Below are 23,438 nucleotides of genomic sequence, written 5' to 3'. Positions count from 1 at the left end.
TCAGTGGGCGTACATACATAGGTTATCTGTTTGCGTAATCCTAGGTGTACCGACGGAACTCTAAGTACAATGTACCGACAGCGTGTGGGTCCCTTTTGAGTTCCACACAAAAAATTTGATTTGCTCTTAATTTTAAAATAGCTTTTCGAGTATTCTTGCAAAAAAATCAACTGGTTTTGTTTGGTAGGTATTTTAGTTTAGTTTAGTTTTGATGGTAGGTGAAAAGAAAAATAGAATAATGATTGAAGATGTGGGTAATGATTGGAGAGAGATAGAAAGATATGAGAAAATAATAATTGAAAAAATAGAATAATAATTGGAGAAATAAATAGAATAATAATTGAAAAACTAAACTAAAATGGTAACCGAACAAGGTGACTGTATAATTGCAAATGTATTAGTGGTTAATCCAATTTCTAAGTCGAATTCAGAATCTTAAACTCTGAATGAAAAGTTGAAAATTGAATCAATCTTTTGTATTTGTCTAATTTAGTTGATTTTTTGTAAGTCTATTTAAAAAATTATTTTAAAATTAATGAACAATTCGGATCTTCTTTGTGAGACCCAAAAGTGAGTCTCACTCTCACACTGCATCGGCACATTGTATATACGATTTCCGTCAGTACCTACGGTGGAACTCGCTGTGGAAATACTCTCCACAGGCCTGTTTTTAGCTAGTTCCAGACATGGTAAAGATTAAGGAACACCGTGCTTGGTTTCCTAATTTCTCACGTGGAGAGATTTTGAGTTCGAGTCCTCGTAGAGGAGGTGTTCAACTCCCGATATAAACACTAACAACTAAGTCCCAATGTCTTATCGTATCACAAAAAAAAAAAAGAGACATATTAGGGCTAAGGAATTTTCTGCTTCGCTAATACAGATCCGGATCCTATGTGAAGATCTCTCTGTGGGCATCTTGTGAGGGTTTTAATGTGAAGCTGCCACCACATCAATGAAGAGATCCAACGGTACGGTCCATAACAGTCCTCCCCTTTTTCTATCCAAACGACGCAGTTTTATAGGATAAAAATGTAACAGAGGAACGGGAGAAAACACCAAACCGAAAATGATTCGCTCCCTCTCAATTTGACCGAAACTAAGATTCATTTTTTTTATTTCCCAAATTCATGTGTTTACCAAGGAATCTAATTTGAAATTGACAAATTTTGATTTTTTTTTAATTTTTCTTGATATCCGACACTGAGATCAACTTATTTTTGGATCTAGATGTTAGGGTTTCTAAGCTACTGCTTTTTCTTACAAACCCATGAAGTGGGTGAAGAAATTCAAGCTTGTTATGAGTCTTGAGCAAAGTATTCAGGGTTCCAAGGATTTTCCAATTTCTCATTTGAATTAGAAACTCCCAGCAAGCAACAAAGTACTATTTCCCCTAGAAATTGAAGTGAGTCTATACAAACACTGAATATCACAAGGTTCGACTCGATTCGGTTCGTTTCCACCCTTACTCACAGGGAGATCCTCACGTAGGATCCAGATCCAATAATACTAGCTACTTGTGACTGAGCATTTTTACCAAGTAAAGCTAATATGAGCATCTCCAGCATAAATTGCAAAATTTACCAAAACTAGCTTCAAAATTGTACTTTTTTATTTTTCTATAAATTTGACAGGTGGCTCTAGCAGAATCTACAAATTCGAGATTTTTTATCATTTTATATTTTTAACAATTTATGAACAAATTGACCCATTTCTTTTGGATATTACATTTGTGTCATTTATGTACTACATCTGTCCCAGTTTATTTGTCTATCTTCGATGTTTTGTGCCATTTTTCAATTATTCATATCTTTCAATCTATAATATTTTTCATAATTTTAAAATTTTTGTATAATAGAACTAACCAAGAACAAGCAAATAAGATTCATATCGCATATCTTTGAAAATCACATTGAAAGATACTAATTTTGAGCTATGCCTTCACCAACACAATGTCTTCAACCATAGAGAAATTGTCACCTTTTTTTAGCCTTACCACTTGCCAATGAATTATCTAGTTTTTTGTATGTGGTTCAGAGGATTGAGAAGCAAATTAAGATTTTTTTTTTCCCCTCGGAGCAAATTGAAATTGTTCATCATCAATACATGTAAAAAAAAGATATTTTTGTAATATAAAAATCATTTTCTGCAACATTTTATAAAACTCATGTTGAGATTAAATTTTTTTTAGGAGTGTAAAAAGTTCAGAAAATTTGGTAGTGAAAAAACTCAAGAACCAGTAGTATTTATGGGCGATGATTAAAAAAAAAAGTACTCCCTCGGTCCCTTTTTTAGAGTTCAGTATTCTATTTTGGATTGTCCCTTAATAATCTCCATTTTGTAAAGCTAGTAGATAAAAATTGGTACATATTCCATTTTGTCCATAAAAGTATATTTCATTTTGAAAAGTTAGTGAGTAAAAGTGTGATGATGATGTCTCTATAGAGAGAGTAAAGTAGGAAAAGTAGAGATAAAAGTTTATGTGAAAAGTGTAAAGATAAATGTATCTTTAATAAGTTGGAATTACAAAACTAGACACTTAAAAAATGACGGAGGGAGTAGTATTTATAGGCAATAGTGTAAAATGATTAAAATAAACAATAAATGAAGATTTGAATTAACTGTTTCCTTTTTTTTAGTGAAAGAGCAAGAAATGCATTGATGATATGAAAGAGTACAGATACTGAGTTCATAACTGAAACAAAATACAACAAACAACATAAGCTATAGACATAAACATAAAGCATGTAGATCCGCAGTAGCGCCAGTCCAAAACGGTGTGCCTCTGGCAGCTGCTAAAGAAGAAGACACTAGTGTTACCTGCTTTGGCCAGGCCATGGGCAAGATAAACGTCTTGGCAGTCAACCTTGGTAATCCTGCAAAAAACTAACTTCAAAATTTCCAAACCAAGGTTGTGCAACAAAAAGGTGTTGGCAAAGTGCGGCTCAGAGCACCTTGCTAACTGCATGACAGCATTTAAACAATCAGAATAAAGGAAAACAACATTGAAATTGTGAAGTACAGACCATGCGACACCCAAAAGAATGGCCATGAGTTCAGTTTGTAAGGGCGAGGCACTGTGGCATGCTACAAAACACTGTTGGAAGATAGTCCCATCATTATGGGTGGCATAGAAACCCAGTCCACTCCGTGGGTTGCTAGCTTTCCAAGCCCCATCAATATGAAAGTTAACCACTCGTTTTTTTTTTTTTGGGTAAGGTAGTTAACCACTCGTTGTTCAAACATGATGTAAGGAGGATAGGGTTTGAGAACAAAAGTTGGTGGTGGCTGTGCGGGAGACGGAATGTGGTTCTGGTTGGTAAGAACGTTTCGAGTGTTCCATAGAGATGCTCGCTTAAACCAAAGAGAGCTGTCATGAGCCATGGCTAAGGCAGAACTGCAAGCAAAAGGCCTAGCGGAAAAGGCTTGCTCATTTCTCGTTTTCCATATCGCCCACAGAATTGCAATGAAGTGACGGAAGGTGTCTAAGTCAGTGGCAGAGGCTGTGAGTTGTAAGATCCAATCCAAAAGCCAATTCTTAAAAGAAAAATTTGCCATTTGGTCCACCGGGGTGGTTAAGAATGGGGTTCCTGCCCAAACAGGGACCGTAAGCGGGCATTGCAAAAAAAGGTAGGTTAAGGATTCCTCATCACCCGCACACAATGGACAGATGGGTGAGAGGTGTTGCATTCTAGAAGATCACCCTTTTTTGACCACCAGGATACCCTTGACGCATTTCCAGATGAACATGCACTTTGAGTCGTTCAGGAAGGTCCAAATGCCAAATGGTTTTCCAAACGTTAACACCTCTATGTAAATTCAGAGAAACAACTGGAATATCTGAGGAGTTTCGTTTGGCGTCGTACAAACACCGATACCCTGATTTTGTATTATAGTGACCCGAAGCCATGTGTGGCCAAATGCGGATATCATCTTGTGGCTCGGAAGGCAGATGGATGGAGAGAATTTTGGGGATAGCCTCCTGAGGGAAAAGATCTCAGATTTTTGGAAGGTTCCAACTGATGCTATTCTCTGTAAAGTTGAGGATACTAGAAAGTTTAGGTTGAGTAGGACCAGTGGCGGGGAGGATGTGACTGAGGGGGGCGGTGGGGGATCCATCAGTCCGAGAACAGGTCAATTGACTCCCCATTACCAACAGTCCAAGAGACGTGATTAGCAATAAGGTCACGGCCATAAAGCAAGCTTTTCCAAGCCCATGAGGACTGAGGGTGAGGCCTAACGGAGAGGAGATGTGAACGAGCACACAAGTGGTAACATTTTGAGAAGCAAAAAAGTTCATGTAAACCAATCGGTTAGTCTCACCAATAAAAAGAAAAAAGGAATATACCAAAAGGAATACAATAGTGTGAATTTGGTGTTTGAAGGTTGGTAGGTAGGTAACAATTTTGCAGAGAGAGAAAGTGATTTTGAAGGTTCAGTTAAATTAGATTGGTGTTTGCTACCTCTGCTGGAGCACCTAAAATCTATCAAACGTAACAAATTAATTTGATGTTTGTAAACTCAGAGATGCTCTAAACGGATTGAAAAAAATTGTTAAGCCTCAAGGGTTAGTTCAGTTGGCATGTTAGTCCCCACATGGTTGGATTAAAATTTTCAAGCAAAGGTTTTTTGCAACGCCTCACATGAAATTTTTTTTCACAATTAATTAGGATTCGATTCTTGAGATCAAGTCACAAAAGAGTAATTTCTTGTGAATTCTCAAGTGACGGTGCGGTGGCCAGCTTTTGACTAGATCGAAAAAGAATTAATAGAGTTGCGTGTTAATTGGCAAACCTCTTTATCTTTACGCCATCGAACCCTAAACTTTAGGGATGTAAACATTTTGGTTTGGTTTGATTTAGGCATTTTTCATACCAAACCGAACATTTCACTTTGAACATTTCACAAACCAAACCAAATATAAATGGTTCGGTTCGGTTCAACTTGACCAATTTATTCCAGTTTCCGATTCGTTACTCATGCCGCTTATAACAAGAAAAATAAATATTGGAATTCGGACAACATGAGCTGTCAATAAACCTTTTTCCTTGCTTCTATCCACTGTCCACAAAACAACTCCCTCTAGATAGGCATGCCTAAGGTTGTAAACGAGTCGAATCGAGCCAAATATTAGAATATTCAGATTCGTTCATTAAGTTTTTTAGCGAATTCGAGCTCTAGCCGAATTCAATAAAAATTATGACGAGCCAAACTTGAACCGAGCTTGCCCAAGTTTGTGTCAAACTCGAGTTTATTCACGAGCCTTAATGATCCAATAATATCATATTTTTATGCTCTCATACAGGTCTAAAACTACAAATAAATTTTTCATTATGTACATAAATATGTTCATATACATATAAAATGATAAAAACATATACATAAGTAAATTCTAAGTAATTGTAAACGTTTGGACTTGTACAAGTTTTAAAATTTTCGCTATATAACCATATAAAATCCCCATGATACACATATACTCTAGGTTCGAGAGTCTAATCGAGCCGAATACTGCTGCATTCATGTTCGGCTCATTTATGAAACAAACCTAAAATTGAGGTTCAGGTTCGGTTCATTTAGTAGACGAATCAAACTCGAACGAGCTTTTACCGAGTCGAGCCTCGAACAGTTCACGAACGGCTCAATTCATTTACAACCCTAGGCACGCCACACATGTAAATGGAAAGTGAGCCCTCCTTCATTTCTTCCACAAGCACTCAAAAGTAAAAAAAACTACTGCCTGTTTGCCTAGTTCATAAAACGAGAATTTAAAAATATTGCATTTCTTTTAAAAAAATTCAATTTTTTTTCATAATTTAAAAGAATTTATCAATATTTAGTGAATTGTTGAAAAATAATTAAAATTTTCTTGCATAAATTGTATTACTTTTACATCATCGTTTTGTGGACCAAACAAACTTGGTAGGGTAGAGGGAGTACTAGCAAAATCTTTAGTTAAAATAAAGTTTCGGCCGAGAACACTTCAAAACGGCTGGAATAGCTCAGTTGGCTAGAGCGTGTGGCTGTTAACCACAAGGTCGGAGGTTCAAGCCCTCCTTCTAGCGCAAATCAGTATTTTGTTTTTTAGGGCCCACTACCTCGATTGTCAAGTAAAAAAACCCATGGGCTTCAACTCCTTGTTTTGGGCCTTCTTTGGGTTTCGAGACAGATGGTGTACCCATTTTTAGGGCCATAATCGAGCCGAGTCGAGTTTTGAGGTGTATCCTGTCATTTTATTGGTATACCCTACTACAACAACAGTGATGTGTTTTTACAATTTGGTACGGTTGTGCGCCCAAACGGCTAGTGTGTTTGACATGGGTGGACCCATGTATGGACAAGGAGGGTCTATTGACCCCACTGAGTTGGGAAACCCGCCTGAGATATATATACTAAATTTTCGGACATTTTCGGTAATTTTGCTCCATAGGCTTTTGAATCCGTGTTTGTTGCCCCAAGGATAATAGAATTGCCCCATAAATTCTATATTCTTTGGTTCTTGTCCCATAAGTAAAATATTTGTCCAAATTTTTAAGGTAACTCTCTCTCTCTTTCTCTCTCTCAATAAGAAAGACACCGACTTTGGGGCAAAATAGATTGACTGTGACTTTTTTTTTTTGAGAAGTTATTCCATTCTCCTGGAGATATATTGAGCATGAACTTGGACCACATATTTAAGAGGGTTTTACACATTTGGAAGTGGACTTCATGCATTTGTGTGATCGTATTTCTTGTGTGTGTTTATGGAAGAAAATGATTTTCATATACCTTTTTTTTTTTTTTATAAAGGCACCCTGTTTTTTTGTCTGTAAGTGAGGGCTTTGTGTGTATTTTTTATTAAAATAAAATAAGAAGAGTGGACTTATAAAAAAAAAAAGAGTGCGAAAATCATTGCTCTTTTGGAATTGTAATTTTATGGTATAAATAGATATCCTTTTTATTTTGAGAAATTGTATAAATAGATAATCCGTTTAACTACTTTTTGTAAGGCATTTCAGTGTAATTTTTGAAAGTCTGTTGTAAATTGACTATATAATATCAACAGATGTCTTCTTTAATCTTTTTGTATATGTGTTGCAGGTAATTGATACCACTGTCAATAAATTCTGGGTCCGCTCTTGTTTGATCACGTTTATTTTTTTGATTAACTAGAACATTACAAAAAACTAAAACATAGTCCTTGGAAACATAACTCCCCTAGAATCGTTTAACAATTACTGTTTGAGACTGTTTGGATACAAAGCAAAAACAACGAAAGAACTAGTATTACTGCTGCTGAAAATTTGGCATGACACATGAAAGAAGTGACAGTGTAGCCAAATTTAGCACGTCTGATGTTTGAGGCATTGTGGAGTGCAATCGGGCAACAAGTGACACTTACGCCTTGAATTTAAGTTACCTTCTTTTAGTAAAGGGTGATTAATCCCTGTCTAATTCTTGTTTTTGATAACCGGATGTCTAAATCAATTTACGCATACCTCGACTAATTTCAAGTTAGTTCATTAAGCAACATTGACAGTGTCAACGAAAACATTTTGGGGTCTAAAGCGAACTTAATGTACATCACAAGCAAAACAATACAATGATAAATCCACTTCAAAACCATGACTATTAATAGTCAACAAGCTACAATAACAAAATCATATGTCATGACAAAAATTCCAACATTATACCTTACTACAAAACTTTGATACTATCACTTAGAGACAAGGCTGGGGCTGGGGCCTGGGCCTCGGGCATTTAAAAAATTTCAAATTCTAGGGGCATTCCAATATTATTTATAAATATATTATTTGTTCTTTTTATAATATAGATGTTTTTACTAGCTTAGTGGTAAGTTGATTTTAGTCCATGTGGAGTGTCCAAATTTGAGTCTTCTGGGTAGTTTTTTCTTTTGAAATATTTTTTTCCAAAAAATAATCTATTGCAATTGCTAGGTTTCGAAACCAAGTTAAGTAAAATCCAAGGCAACCACTTTGGCCGTTGATGACAAAGTAATTAACATATATGCATTATAAAGTCTAAAGTAGTAATATAAAGAAACATTTCCATTTGTTTAATTCTAAAAATACATAGGGCACCACCCTACAATTTAACCTTGGGCATCCAAATCCCTTAGGCCGACACTGCTTAAAGATCAGCCGTCTTGCATTTTTAGCAGCAATAATACTAATTACTCTAGTATAATCAATTTTTGTTCTATCTCGTTTCAATGGATAGCATATCTAATCTACTTCTTAATTATTTTGTATAAGTTGTACTCTCTTATTTGATGGGTTCAATTTTGAATGGATTTTAATTTTATATACCTATAGTAAAATACATACTACTACATAATTTTAAGGGGCCTCTCGTTTAGAAAATTTTTGAAAGCCTAAAACGATCGCTTTGCTCACTTCTCCTGATCATGGCCGCCACTAAACATTGGTCTAATGGTCTCCGATTAGTCTGTTCAGTGGGGACTACCCAGTCTTTATAACCTGTTGAGTACTAATAAGCCTACAAGTCAATGCACTTTGTGAGAAAGAATAATAATTCGCAAGGGATCCCGTCCGGATTGAAAAACAAACTTTTCCAGTAGGAGTTAACTCTTTCTTGTAAGAATTTGTTTTCAATCCGGACCATTAATTGCCGAGAGGAACGATCCGAATGCACCCTATATCCGCTGGACAGGGATCTGCTTGGCAGCTTTCCCGGGTCCGTATAACACATGCTAGCTAATAGTATATTCTCATGGGACTAGTAGAATGTGGCACTGATAATTGATGGAGAGCAAAAAAACGTGGCATAGATCCGATGCTTCCGGATCCAAATGATTTTTCTAATGACATCCCTGTAAGAAATTACTATTGTCGGACACAATAATTTGCTTGGAGTCATGCAACAAATCTCATGTTTGAAGCAGAGGTGGTTTTCTTAATCTTTTTATATCTCAGGTTTTCTTTCGCGCACCTCTGGCTCGTTCGGTTCATCTATCTGCCTTACTGAGACTTTACGAATGAGTAAACCCCTTACTCTTATAAAGCATGGATTTGAAAATCCTGTAGTGCGGTTGTGTACTACTGGGTTGTAGCGCAGTCAATCCGACCATTCATTTCAGCACAGACAGATCGGATTTAATCCGTGCTCTTACTGTCCGTTGCCGAAATAAACGGCCAGATCGGTCGCACTACAACCTTGTAGGGCAGCCTGCCCTACAGGATCCCCGGATGGCTCATATTGCTCCATCATCTCTGATGTTGCCTGATTATATGGTGCAATTTATTGAAATTCAAACAGCAGGAAAGAAAAACAACAACAAAAAACCAAAAACTGCAAAATGTTGTCAAACTGTCAAAAGGGAACAAGGAGTGTGTATGCATGTGATCATAACTGAGAACCCTCTAACTGGTTTCAATTTAAGGGGACCATCTGTATTCTTTTGATGAGATCCCATTCAGTTTTTTAGGTCCTGCTATCTCTTTTTTTTATGGAAAAAACAATTAGATTGATTTGATAATCGTTGCCACATAATTTTATCATATTTGGGATCCGGGGGCCAGACAATAATACCATCCGGTCCATTTTTATAACCCGATGTTCCGGCTAGTTTGCACACATCTCGAATAATTCCGGATTCTTGAAGATAATGGCCGTGTAAACCCTCCAGTAGTTCCAAAGTTTAGAATGTTTGGCATCTGTGAAAATATATAAACTTGATTGGGAGAAGCTTAGTCCATTTTCGGGCGTTACATTTAGTTCTCGTTATTTATGGCTCAACTGTAATTTCGGCACTCAATACTCTGGTTTTTCTAATTTAGGACCCACGTTATGAGAAAGTATTTCCAATTTTGACGGGTATGTGCATTTCATCGGCAAAATCCAAACAATGAACAATTCAACTAGGACCGTAAACGAACCGAATCGAGCTGAATCCTGTAAGTTCGGCTCGGGTTCGTTAAGGTACTAATCTGGCTCGAGTTCGATTCGAGCCTGAACTACTTGGCTCGGGTTCGGCTCGATAAAATTTTTCAAGGCTCGGTTGGGTTCGTTAAAGTACTAGTCTCGCTCGAGTTCGGCTCGGGTTCGATTCGAACCAGAACATCTTAGCTCGAGTTTAGCTCGTTAAACTCAAACAAATCGAGCTGAGCAGAATCTAAGCTCGAATTGAGCTCATTAAGACTTGGGTTTGATTCAGCTCAGCTCATTAAACTCAAGCCAACCCAAACTCTCTTATTGATCGTGTAAAATTTGGAAGAAAAATAAGTATTGAATTATATGTACAATCTTAAATTTTTTTTATATTTACAAATAGACTCCTATTGAATTATTAATTAAATTTAAGTATAGGTTCACGAGCCTAATCGAGCCGAATACCGTTAGGCTCAGGTTTGGCTCATTTACAAAACGAGCCTAGAATTGAGGTTCAGGTTCAGTTCGTTTAGCAGACGAATCGAACTCGAATGAGCTCTTGGTGAACCAAGCTTTGAACAGTTCGCGAATGGCTCAATTCATTTACAGCCCTAAATCCAACCAATTCGAACAATTTACAAGAATAGTACTTATAAAAAAAGAAAGAAAGAAACAATTCAAACAAATAAAAGATGCAAATATACAGAGCCCAAGTGTTATTCAAGAGCCACTGAAAATTAGTCCGATTCATGATTTTAGGTTTCAAAATTAATCGAGGTGTCTATAAAATCACTTTGGACACCCATTTACAAGATATGGAGTAGATAATAGCTACATGCGTACATATGTACACACTATTTTTTTGTTATAACTCAGGTGTCTGGGTCACCTTATGCGTATCTCGATTAATCTTGGTAGATTACTCTCACCGTTCACGAGTGGAGGCCCAATTAAAACAAGGGGAGAGCCTTATATGAACTGGCTCCAAAAAAGTTAAAAGCACTAAGGGTTTATTCGTTTTGGATCTCAAAGCTCCTGCACACTGTCCGTAATACATTTTTTCTATCTCTCTCTCCACTCATTAATCTCAAAACCCAAACCGAACAAAGTCCAAGAGAATTTTACATATGAGACTTTAAAAGAGAGCAAATTCCTAAGTCTCAACTCTTGACCATCAGGCAATTCTTTGGTGTCAAATTCTTAAGTCCCAATTCTTGACTAGGCAGATCATCGGTGTTGTAGTTGTATACATGTACAAGTTAATGTGACAAGTATATAGTACTATATGTTATGGTTAACCATATTGCAACATTTGTCATGATACCCTTGTCATCAAAGGAAATAATAGGTGTCAATTTTCACCTTCATTCAAAATAATAAAAGTTACAAATCATCACCTAATCTTATGGTAGGACGAATTTGGAACCGATACATCTCACACGTGCAAGGACCCCTTTGGTCCATAGAAATTATCCAAATTGGCTTTAGCAAATCCACGTCCCTGGCCCCATCGACACCGCATTCTTCCTACATGCTAGGGATCCAAATCCTACTCTGTCCCCTTTAATAATTGCTGCTATATGGCTGGAAAATAAAATAAAATAAAATAAAATCCTATTCTATTGGACCATTGTATTAGGTTGATTAGGCTTGTGAACCGCATAATTTGTACTTGAATATTTGGTTCCTATCAACATTATTGCACTTGGTGAGTTTCTAAAAGATAAAGAAAGCTAAACTCTTAGGCGCCAACAACAACAACTACAGCTACATTAATACAACCAATCCCTAGCCCTCAAATTCAGACGTGGTAACTAACCCTATACTCATTCGCAGCCCGCAACTCATAGTACACTAATTCACAACAGTGACATATAGCTAGCTAGCTAGCGAATTCAAATCAAATTAACTAACTTGGGCAAGTTTAGTTGGCCATAACTCTCGTATCTCATTAGGAGATCAGGCGTTTGGATCTCCTCACCTGCGGTGGATGTTCTTCTCTTAGAGGGCTTTTCTTTCTTTCTTTGTTTCTATTCTATAATGAACTTATTTCTTGTATTGGTTGAGTTGTTGAATTTGGTTGTCTCGTGAATTCTCATAATTGATATAATGTCCCGGATTTGTACTTTATTCTTCATATCTGATGTAAAAGGATCTCTTCTATAGATTGACAAAAAAAAAAATTTCGAACAAAAAATTACTTGTAAATTCGAATTAGTCCTAATTAATTATGTGGCTCTATGTTATGGAGCAAGCCAACATGCTTGGTTGTCTAGGGCGGTGGTTGGGGGTGGGCAAGGTGTAGGATGGTCACCAAACTGGGGATATTGAGAATATCTTCCTCTTTGGTAGGCTCATAAAATTATGAGCTAATAATTGAGTATATGTTAATTTCCTCAAAGGTATAGGCCCCACTAGTCCCAACCTTCCTCTTTCTCTTACCCACATCTCATGTAAATATTACAATATGCTATTGCAAAATGTTCGGATTCTCTTCTGCTTCTTCTTCAATTTTTTTTTAGCCAATATGGTATTGCGGGGAGTTAGTTAATTAGTTAGTCCGGGTCTAGAAGCTGTCCATAATTTTGAACCCCAAATACCTTTGACGAGGCTCGAACCCTGGTCCTCCCCAATCGCTGGGCTACAAGCACTTTGGTTAAATGTTCGGATTCTTTTTTTTTTCCTAATTCTCAATAGTTCAAATTTTGGACTAGACAAGATACTCCCTCCATCCCGGTTTATTTGTCCCCCTTTTGACTTTTTGAGAGCGTTTGACCTCTCAAAGAATTGTCTATAATTTTCAATTCGTAATGTTTTTAATATGCAATATGGATCTTGTTTGATAGATCTCAATTAGTTTTATTATACAAAATCTTCAAAATCATAAAAAAAAAAATTATAAAATGTAAGATATAAGTATATTTTTGAAAAATACGAATTTTGACAATTTGATAAACAAATTAGGACGGAAGGACTAGTTTAAATATGGACTATCCGAACTATTAATTGTAACAATAAATGGTCCAAATTTGAATTAAGCCACCTAATTCAAATTAAGAACCGGAGATGATTCAATTCTTATTCTAAAATTAACGAGGCAGTCTTTTGTTGCAATTGCATACTGGATGAGTGGACGGACGACAACTCGACAATAAAGGGAAAGTCAACATTGTTAGTCATAAGCTTTGAACCCCTGGAAAATGAACGAGAGTGTATGGGGATTGGATCCGTCAATTTGCCTTCGGACTAGTTCAGTCCATTTAGTGCATTAGAGCTGTTAAAAAAAGTGTTTTGGACGGCTCAGATTAAAAAAGGTGTTTTTTTTTTAAAATAATAATGAAAACACCCTCTTTAAATTTGAACCGTCCAAAACACTTTCGGACAGATAAAATTACTCGATCCTATTACAAATAACCCTAAGAGCATCAGCAGTGGAATAAGCAAATGTGAATAATCAAAACATGACATATCAGATTTTGATTATCCATTTAGAGGTTGCTAAAGTTAGCAATGTCAAATCCCACATTGATTTTTTGTTGCCCATAATCAAAATCAATGGGCCCTCCAAACTTTTTCCCTTCATTTTACACATATTTTTTGAAAAAAACGGTTTTTGAAGGAAAAAAAACAATTTATGTTAGAAACAGTTAAAAAAATAGTTTTTCGAAACAAAAAATAGTTTTTCAAAAAACACATTTTGTTCACTTAAAAACTGTAAATACAATTTTGAAAGAATTATATTTACAAAAATAGTTTTGAAATTTTAAAAACTATAAATACAGTTTTTAAAAACAGATTTTGTGTAAAAAAATAATTTTCTATAAAAGAGTTTTGAAATTTCAAAAATAGATTTTTGAAAAACACACTTTATTTACTTATAGTTTTTATAATTTTTGAATTTTTTTTGGAAAAAAAAAAGTTTCTGAAAAAAATAGAAAAAAAAATCTGAAAGTTACAGTTTTTTTAAATTATTTTTTGAAAACATTGTTGAGAGAGAGAGAGAGAGAGAGAGAGAATGGAAGAGAGAAGATTTTTGTGTAATGTTGGTGTACTGGATTGAGATATAAAATTTGGTTATTGACAAAATATTGCTAACTTTGATTATTGAAGAGCCAAAATTTGATGAGTTGTTAAGAGGTTGCTAGGTTTGGTTATTCTAATGTGAAGACTTTTTTGATCCAACATTACTAATTTTAACAATTTTTTGTTTTGCTTATTCTACTGTGGACGCTCTAAGGCCATCCACAGTAGCATAATCAAAAGTAAATTATTTTTAAAGTTAACAATATTGGGATAAAAGATGGCTCACAATGATATAATCAAACTTAACAACATTCTTAGAAATAATCAAATTCTGGGCTTTGGATAACCAAAACTAGCAACATTTTTCAATAATCAAAATTTGTGGATCTCACACCACATAAGTTAACTGGTTCTAAAATTTATGTACACGCGTGTTTTAAATTGTATTTTCTTCGCCTGCTCTATATCTCATTTTCTTCAGCCACAAACTCTTTCTTTTTCTTTCCCTCCAAAATTAAGAGAGAAAATCGATATTATTTTGCCCAAAAAAAACCGTAATTGAGGGAAGTGATCAATGGTGGAAAACATTTGTCGCCGCATTAAGGTATTTCACTTTTTTTTTCCGTTTTTTTTATTCTTTTTTCGTTCCTCTCCCTGTGGTTGAGTACATAAAGAACCTTACATTTTTTTACAAATTCAAGAACACATCTGTTTTTTTTTTTTTGGAGTACATGATTTTTTTCCCAAATTCATAATATTAGGGAAGGAAGTCACCAATTTTTTTCCCAAAATTAAAGGAGAAAATCGATATATTTTTGCCAAAAAAAAAGTGTAATGGAGGGAAGTGATAAGTGGTGGAAAACACAAGGGGAGAGAGAGTGTAATTGTAATGTATCCCTTATTTTAGTTATGGACTAGAAGTGACCATTGTGGACCTCAACATTGTTAAGCTCAGTAACCTCTTAAATGGATAATCAAAAGCTGATGTGTCAACTTTAGATTATCCATTTTTGATTATGCCACTGTGGATGGCCTAATAGCACTAAACTTAGGGGAATTTTGGCTTAATAAATTTGTGAATTATTTTTTAATTAGTTTCAAAAGCTTTGCCTTTGTTAATTTTGAGTTCTTTTTTTTGTAAATTTTAGATTCCTCTCGTCGAGATAAAACAATAATTCATAGAAAAATGACACAAAACTAGCAAAGGCGAAAAAATTGAATAAAGACAAGAATAATCCGAAAAGATTATGTAGCAAAACACCTCTTAATTTTTTTTTGTCAATCGATAGTAGAGTTCATTTGCATCATCTATGAAATACAAAGTACGAACCTGGCACACTATACTAATAGTGAAAGTCCACGAGATAGCCAAGTCCAACAGCTCCACCAATACCAAAAATAAGTACATAATAGGGAAGAAATAAAGAAAGAAATGAAAATCCCTCTAATGGAAGAACACTCACACGTAGATGAAGGGATTCGAATTCCTGACCTCCTAACGACATGCAAGAATCTTAACCAATTAAGTTAGCCGCAGTTAGTTAAACACCTCTTAACTTGACCCCACAATGTATGTAATTCTAAATTTTCAATTACACTTTTTAAAAAACTGTGTTCTGTCGCTAATTGATAGCCTTTTGCTTATTTGTAGGTTAATTTATTTTGTGTTTGCCAAAATAAAACATATATAAAAATCCAAAATTAAAAAAAAACAAATGAAAATTTAATAGGTGAGGTACCAAACGGAAATGGAGCAATATCACAAACTATTTTTCCGAGTAATACTACATAGACAAGCGAAAGTTGTACAAATTCTAACGCAAATGTATCTAAAATCATTTCTTACACTTGAGTCTCCTACAATAGATATAACAATTTCGACAACATTTTGCATCTAGATGACTCAATCTATGCACAATTTTACTGTGTCCTTAATATTTTTATTGTTTTTCCATAACAAATTCCTGAACTAGATGGGCAGCTCAAGTGTTTTTCTTTCTTGGATAACCAACTGGACTAGAGTCTAGACTATGAGCAGCATCCTTTTTTTCCTTGACCAGTCACCTAGCCTCTAAAGTCTAACCATCTCTCTCTCTCTCTCTCTCTCTCTCTCTCTCCCCCTTACTTTGAACTTGTCTGCGTCCAAATTTTCCATAACCGTACCTTTATGGGTTCTTTCTGTCTTGCCAAACCTTAACACCAAGAATCTCATTCGCCTCCAGGCCTTCCACCCACTCCATGCTTTTCCCCTCTCCCAAATAGTGGACTGCTATAAAACAATAGAGATTTGATCAAGTGGGTATAAGAAAGTATGTAAAGAATGTCCCAAAAAAATTGCAAATTCGAATTCTAAAAATGCAAAGTATCAAACTTTCCAAACGTTGGGACTATTAGAGCTATTTGTCCGATCATTTATTTCAATGCCCCGAAACTAATTTACATGCATTTAAATTGATCCGAACATCCATTTATATTAAATAAAAAAAATGAGTGGACTACTACAAGACGCCCATCAACAAATCAAACCCCATTCATTCTTCACCTGGGGTCTCCTCCTTTTGGGTTCTCTGTGTCCCCATCTCTCTCCACCTTCTCTCCCATTAATTCCACACCACAACCCAAAAGCCAAATCCAATGTACCCCTTTTCCAATTCCCCACACTATAATACCACCTCTCCCCCTCTCTTTTCCCTCCTGAAATTCTCTCCCTCCCTTTGAGCAAACGCAAGAACATCATTCCCTCCCTCCCTCCCTCCCTCCCTCTCTCCCTCTCTCTCTCTCTCACTCTCTCTCTTCTTGGGTTTTGTGTTCTCATAAAGGATCCGCTTCAAAATGGGTGTTGAAACACCTACGGGCACGTGCAGCAGTGAACACAGCCTGGTAAAATCCAAGACGTTGCTCCAGAAGATGATCTGGGAATTCGGGTCGGGTTGTTTCCTCTCGGGCAAAGACCAAGACAAGGACAAATCAGAGCACAACAAGGCGTGGTTGCTAGCTGAATCAGGTGCTGGGTGCGGCGGTGGTGGTGGGGCCGATTTAATAACTTCGAATGTGGACCCACAATCAGTTCACTCCTCTTTCAGGTTCAGCTTATGCTCCCAAGTTGAACTTGATTCACTGTCTGCGTCAAATTCTTCTTCCTCTTCTGCTTCTTCAAGTGCTACTGTTTTGATGTTGAATTTGGAAGATGGGTTCACGGAATCTCGATCTGAAGAGCTCAAATGGCGAAGGATTGAGTCACTGGAGAGGAGTATCTCCCCTGTGGCCCATAAGTTGGTTAGGTTTAGCTACGCAGAAATCCTCTCCGCCACTCGGAATTTCTCTAAAGGTATTCAATTGGGTTTGGTCAATTTGATACCGTCACTAATCACTTTTGCTCTATTGGGTTTCCATTGATTTTAGCTGTTACCAATTGGCAATGAATAGTTACAGTGTTTAATATCTTATTTTGTTTTATTATTTGTTAGGAATTAGGTAGTAGGTTTATGTAGTTATTAGTCATGTAGGTAGGTATCCTAGTTTTTAGGTAGGTTTGTTATTATGTTTCTCCATATAAGCATTATGATGTATGAATAAAAAGAAAAGTTGAATATTAATCAAGTCTTCTATGAAGTACAGTGGTCCGGTTCTCCTCAATTTGAGTCAATCAGAGGCCTTCCCCTTCGGAGTGGGACTCTTCTCCCCCTTTCTTTTATTTTTATTTTTGTTACAAGAAAGTTTGTAATAGGGGAGAGGCCATCCAGACTCCTACACTAGTTTTCAAGTGGTAAATAATCGATATGAGATAAATTCCAACACTCATAAATAAAGGATCCGAAACACACGGATTATAACGAAATAAAGTGCAACTATGACACAAAAAAATAGGAAAAGCCTCCGAAAACTTCTAATACCATGTTAAAGTATCCAACTCAGAACCAATTGGGGGTGGAAAGGCCGCCCAGGCTCATATACAAGTTTTCAAGTTGGTAAATAACCGATGTGAGATAAATTTCAACTTTTTCTATAGGTGTTTTATATCATGTTCAATTGGAATTCAATTTATTCTGTTGGGTTTTCTTTCTTTTTACCCGATTTGATTCTTGCAAATCCGACTATGTGGTTTTGATTTGATTGTTTGTTTGTTATGCTTGCTAGGTAGAGTTTTGGGTAGAGGGGCATTGAGTTGTGTTTTCAGAGGGACGTTTGGGTTTTTGAGGACTACAGTAGCGATTAAGCGGCTGGACAAGGAGGATAAGGAGTCATCAAAGGCATTTTGTAGAGAACTGATGATTGCTAGTTCACTCCAAAACCCGAATATTGTTCCTCTTGTGGGGTTCTGTATCAATGCTGAAGAGGGTTTGTTTTTGGTGTACAAATACGTATCCGGTGGAAGCTTAGAGCGGTATTTGCACGGTATGATTTCTTGGTCACCACTTAACTGTTTAAGAGCATCTCCGGCATCTACCCATAATTTTACTCCAGCATAGTTGTAAATGGAGACAGAAAATAATCTTTCAAAATTTTGATCTCCCTTCATTTGAGCAAAAATTTGAGTAATTGGTATAGGATTGAGTCAAGAATTGGAGTGAATTCTGAAGGATTTTACTCAAATTTTTAGTTCGCGTAAACACAAGGGTAAGGGCTAGAGATGCTGTAATTGGCTTCTCTTTTGATGTATTTCAGTGATTTTAAGAAGTATTTATTTGCAGAAAGGAAGAGGGGAGCAAAAGGTGGTCCATCACTACCATGGTCCATGAGGTATAAGGTAGCCGTTGGAATTGCAGAGGCAATCAGTTATTTGCACAACGGAACTGAGAAATGTGTTGTTCACAGAGACATTAAACCTTCTAATATTCTTCTATCTTCGAAGAAAACCCCTAAGGTAAGCGATTCCATGAGCTTACAGTGAACCTGTTATGCTAACCGGAACCATTTTCTAACCTACTGTTTAGTACTGTGCTAAACTTACCTGATCTAATATTTCTAGGTATGTGACTTTGGTTTGGCTACGTGGACTACTGCTCCTTCAATACCTTTCCTTTGTAAAACTGTGAAAGGAACTTTTGGGTATGATCTCAATTCTCATGTAACTTTGAATAAAGAAAACATTGCCTCATTTTTCTCCTTTACTGAATGTTTGACACAATTGTGCAGTTACTTGGCTCCTGAGTATTTCCAGCACGGGAAAGTGTCTGATAAAACTGATGTTTATGCTTTTGGGGTGGTCCTGTTGGAATTATTAAGTGGACGGAAGCCAAATGAAGCAAAGAGGGGACCAGGGGAAGAAAACTTGGTTGTGTGGGTAAGCCGCTGTTTTAATTTCTGTTAGTCACCTTAAGTTTCTGTTACTTTTTGAAGATTAAATGAGCTGTACCGTATTGTCTTCAAGTAAAACAAATGGTTCTTGCTTTGGCTAAATTTGATGATATCATATAGTTCAAGTTAGAGGACAATATGATCAAAGAACCTGCTTCTATTGGTTATTTGTTGCGATATGGTTCTAAGCTACGATTCGGTCACTTCAGTTTTGTGGCGTGGTAGAAGTTGGTGGAAATGTGTTCTTTACTTTGATACATACATAATAAATACTTCACATATAGTTAGGGATTCTGATTCTTGGCATTTGAGTTGTTGCTGTCATGTCAAACATCAAACCTTTTTCAAAATGCTGCTTGAATACTATCACATTCTCCATTTGGAGGAACCAACAATGGACGAAATAGCTACATGGATGAATGAATTCCTTATACTGCCTATCGTACTTTAGAGGAATCTAGTTTGGTTTTCAGTGCCAGCCAAAGGAAGTTCTATGATTTCCCACTAATATTGTTATTATTATCTACTTGCTGATAATACCATTTCGTCTGCTTAACTTTATGCTAGGCAGATAGACGAAATAGCTACATTTGCATGTTTGTTTAAAGATCTGCCCCTGATATTATATTTATACACATATTCAAGAATATGAGCATTTGGCATTAGACTGAGGCATTTTCCACTATGAAACATTCTCCAAGTCGTCTTTTGGGTTTCTGCTTTACGTGAAACAAGCGATGTAATTGTGCCTGTATTGTAGGCGGTAGGTCCATAACAATGTGTCACATGTATTCAAGAATATGAGGATTTGGCATTAGACTGGGGCATTTTCCACTATGAAACATTCTCCAAGTCGTCTTTTGGGTGTCTGCTTTACGTGAAACAAGCGATGTAATTGTGCTTGTATTGTAGGCGGTAGGTCCATAACAACGTGTCACATGTTTAATAGCAGCTATGATCTTTTGCCTTGAAATCTAATTTCTGCCAAGACTGATGCTTCTAGATGGATTGTTAGTGTAGGACGTGTATGGTTAGGTTCTATTTGTATACTTGGTGGAATCTGGCATATCTTAACCAAACCCTTTTCGTGGGCTCAAATGCGCACTTGTATGGTATGGAGAGTCTTACTTGTCTTATAGTTTAGCTGCTTTATCTGTTTGTGGTTTCATTGTGTGTTGTTTTACGGACCTACTGGACTGGAAGCCTCTCAAGCTCAAGCATTTAGTTTTCTAGCAGTTTTTCCCCTTGGCTTTTATTTTTTCTCTTTGGGTTGCTTGAGTACATTTTGTTGACGATTCACCCCTGTCAACACCCTGAACTGATGGAACCATATTTGGGTAAGAGTTCCCCATCTTCATTTCCATTTCCCTTACCCAAGAAAAGGACTTAAACTAGTGATAGTATTGTATGTGCTCTAAGTATTTCATTGGCGACTTTCCATCTTTTTGCCTTTAACGTTCTTTACCTTTATTCACTATGAAAGTAAACGCTAAATGGTTTTTTTTTTTTGCTTTTTTGGCAGGCAAAACCCCTGTTGCAGCAAGGAGCCACTGAAAGGCTGATTGATCCACGACTCAAATTCACTCGCAAAAACTCAAATAAGATATCTCGGATGGTTCAAGCTGCAGCTGCCTGCATTAACAGTGATGAATCTCTGAGGCCAGCGATTGATGATGTTATTACAATATTAAGACAAGATCCCGATTTCTCCAACAACAAAATATCCAGTTTTCCCAGCAGGGGTTGCATGGTCGATTGGTGCCCTCAATTGCAACAAACAAGAGGTGAGATGAAGGATCATCTAGCTTTGGCAATGGTAGGAGTATCAGATGTTGAGGATGATGATCACCTGTACTGTCGTTGAAATCTGATACACTGCTTGTGTGGAGATTGTGGTGAGTCTAGAACTCCAACCGCTGTTGAGAAATGTACATGGAGAGGGAGTTTCGAGAACCAATGATTGTGTACAGATTTTCAATTTAATTGTCCTTCCTTCTCCGGGAAAGGGATGAAATAGGTTTTGATTTTTGCAAGTGTAGAGGGCAGATGGCATCGAGTTTGCTGGAAAATTAAATCTGTGTATTTTCTAGGCTAATCAAACAGTGTGTTGCACCAAGGCATATCTTTCTCTTCTTTCCTTTTTGATTATATACTGGTGAAGACTGAAAACACATTTCCATGGCGGGATCAAGCGTACTTCATCAGATTTGTTAGGTTGACATTAACAGAACGACGAACAAGAAACTCCAATAAACTAGGATAGCCCACTACATAGCAGAGTTGATTAAACCGGATACCTAATCGTATAAGAAGATCCAACAAAATCTGCCCGGAAATACCTAATCGTATAGGAAGATCCAACAAAATCTGCCCAGAAATACCGACAAACGAAAATCCGTGCAAGGGCCTTGAATAAAGAGGAAAGAAACAAATCGCTCAAGAAGGCCAATAGTAGATTAGGGGGACAAAAGGTAACGGAAAAGAAAAGAGAATTGATTTTCACACTTCTTTTTTTGTTTTTTTATGCTAAAAGTGTGTGTATATTTCTGCCAAAAGACAAAAAAAGAAGGATGGATAAAAAAGAAAGAAAGAGTGAAAATCAATTCCCAAAGATAAAACCATCCTTACTTTTGAAAAGGACTAAAATTTCCCACTTGAAAGTGTCAAAGCCAACTGCGCAAGTCACGTCTCCTTAGAGGAGACAAACAGGGTGCATGGGATGGGAACAACATGCATGTTGGGCCAATCCGGGCTGTCCATGCTCGCAATAGATGACTTATGTTTTATCTCGGCTGGACGACTGAGATTTGTTCTGCTGAAATTTGAGTCATTCATTGCTGAGCATGGATAGCTCGAATGGGGCCAATCCATGCTGAAAAGTTATAAGGAGTTGCAACAATTCGGTTTTTCATGAGCGTGTCAACGTTTTTCATATTGAAAAGTTATAAGGAGTTGCAACAAGATAAGAATCCAGTTTATGTGCCCCTCGGTTAATTCTGGGGACCAATTCCATCGGATTGGGGGTTGGCGCTGTGCAGCACAGCACCGTGCTGCACGGCTTGGATGCCATCCGTTCGGCAATCCAACTGTTCAAATCTCATCTACACCCATGTTGCATCCGCGTCGTTCATTGCCAAGATGAGATTTGAACCGTCGGATTGCCAAACGGACGGCATTCGAGCCGCGCAGCACGCTGCTGCATAGCACCAACACTCTATCCAATTCCGTCGGCCACTTGCACGAGTCCCAATTAAATCCAAATAAATTTGAGCAAAGTTTCGTATGGACTGGCCTCAAAAAAGTTGATAGCACTTGAAACTTTAGAAGGGAGCAAACCCCAACGTCTCGGGCCTTAATCACCAGGCCAACCGTCAGGATAATTTATTGCTCTCTAAATAAAATTGAAAGTGCATAATGAGAGAATTAAGTAGTGAAAACATTGGGAGGGTACCCGCTACATACACAAACAGGTTTGTATTTCATTAGAAGACAATTTAAAAAATGTTGATCCTCTATGCCTCGCCTTAGCCACACATTTCTGTTCCGAAAAATTCCAGAACACTTCTTTCAAGGCATAAGAAAAAAATAACAAGAGAGATTTAGAAAATTTTAGCAACATCCTTCATAAGGCCCCTGTTGGCGAGGGCAAACGCGGTGAACTCCGCGAATGAAATGAATCCGTCCCCATCCGTATCGATCTCCCCCATCATGCGCCCGACCTCCTCTGCCGAAACGGATCCCAGCGCCTTCAGAGCCTCTTTAAGCTCCTGTGCGGAGATTTTTCCGTCGCTGTTCTCGTCGAATCGCTTGAAGATCCGCTCGCGAATCTTCATGTCCTCGGGAGTGTCATCCGCCATTGCTTCTTTTTTTTTTCTAGTGTTGGATACGAACGAGGAAGCAAAAACGATTTGTGTTGTGTGGAGATTGGGATTGAGGGAATTCGCCTTTTTATAAAGAGAAAATAATAGATGTTTGTGGTAAGTTTTATATGGTTGCCCTTAGGACTCGGGTTAGCAAATAATGGATCCCCTGAGGATTGTAACTGAATTAACTGTCTTCGCATTAATAGAAGCTGATGATCCACAATTAACCACCACATACTTTGAATATTTATTTTTTAGGAATCATGGTCGGAAACAATAAAAAAAAACACAATCTATTGATTGGGCAAAACTCTTAGGAAATTTTAACACTATGAATTACCTAATAGTTTGTTTTAACAGTGTAAATGA

At 36.9% G+C, this 23,438-nt stretch overlaps 3 protein-coding genes and 1 non-coding gene across 4 annotated transcripts in view; 2 read left to right on the top strand and 2 right to left on the bottom strand.

Moving 5' to 3' along the window:
• LOC131303306 (double-stranded RNA-binding protein 4-like) overlaps positions 1 to 23,438 on the bottom strand; it is a 92,317-nt gene that overhangs the window by 5,107 nt on the left and 63,772 nt on the right. The window lies entirely within an intron of this gene.
• Positions 5,986 to 6,059, top strand: TRNAN-GUU (transfer RNA asparagine (anticodon GUU)). The gene has a single exon. It is a non-coding gene; the product is annotated as a tRNA-Asn (tRNA).
• On the top strand, positions 16,436 to 21,343 carry LOC131303304 (probable serine/threonine-protein kinase PBL7). Its single transcript, XM_058330106.1, has 6 exons — positions 16,436 to 17,236; positions 18,046 to 18,303; positions 18,600 to 18,772; positions 18,878 to 18,957; positions 19,045 to 19,192; positions 20,729 to 21,343. Exons 1-6 carry the CDS (start codon positions 16,741 to 16,743, stop codon positions 21,068 to 21,070), a joined length of 1,497 nt encoding a protein of 498 aa, XP_058186089.1. The 5' UTR covers positions 16,436 to 16,740; the 3' UTR covers positions 21,071 to 21,343.
• Positions 22,635 to 23,137, bottom strand: LOC131303310 (polcalcin Che a 3-like). The gene has a single exon (XM_058330114.1). The coding sequence runs from the start codon at positions 23,061 to 23,063 to the stop codon at positions 22,806 to 22,808; it is 258 nt and encodes an 85-aa protein (XP_058186097.1). The 5' UTR covers positions 23,064 to 23,137; the 3' UTR covers positions 22,635 to 22,805.

The sequence above is a fragment of the Rhododendron vialii genome, chromosome 10a, assembly GCF_030253575.1.
Source record: "Rhododendron vialii isolate Sample 1 chromosome 10a, ASM3025357v1".
Taxonomy (NCBI): Eukaryota; Viridiplantae; Streptophyta; class Magnoliopsida; order Ericales; family Ericaceae; genus Rhododendron; species Rhododendron vialii.
Note: the sequence above shows the minus strand (reverse complement) of the source record. Positions and strands in the feature narration are given on the sequence as shown.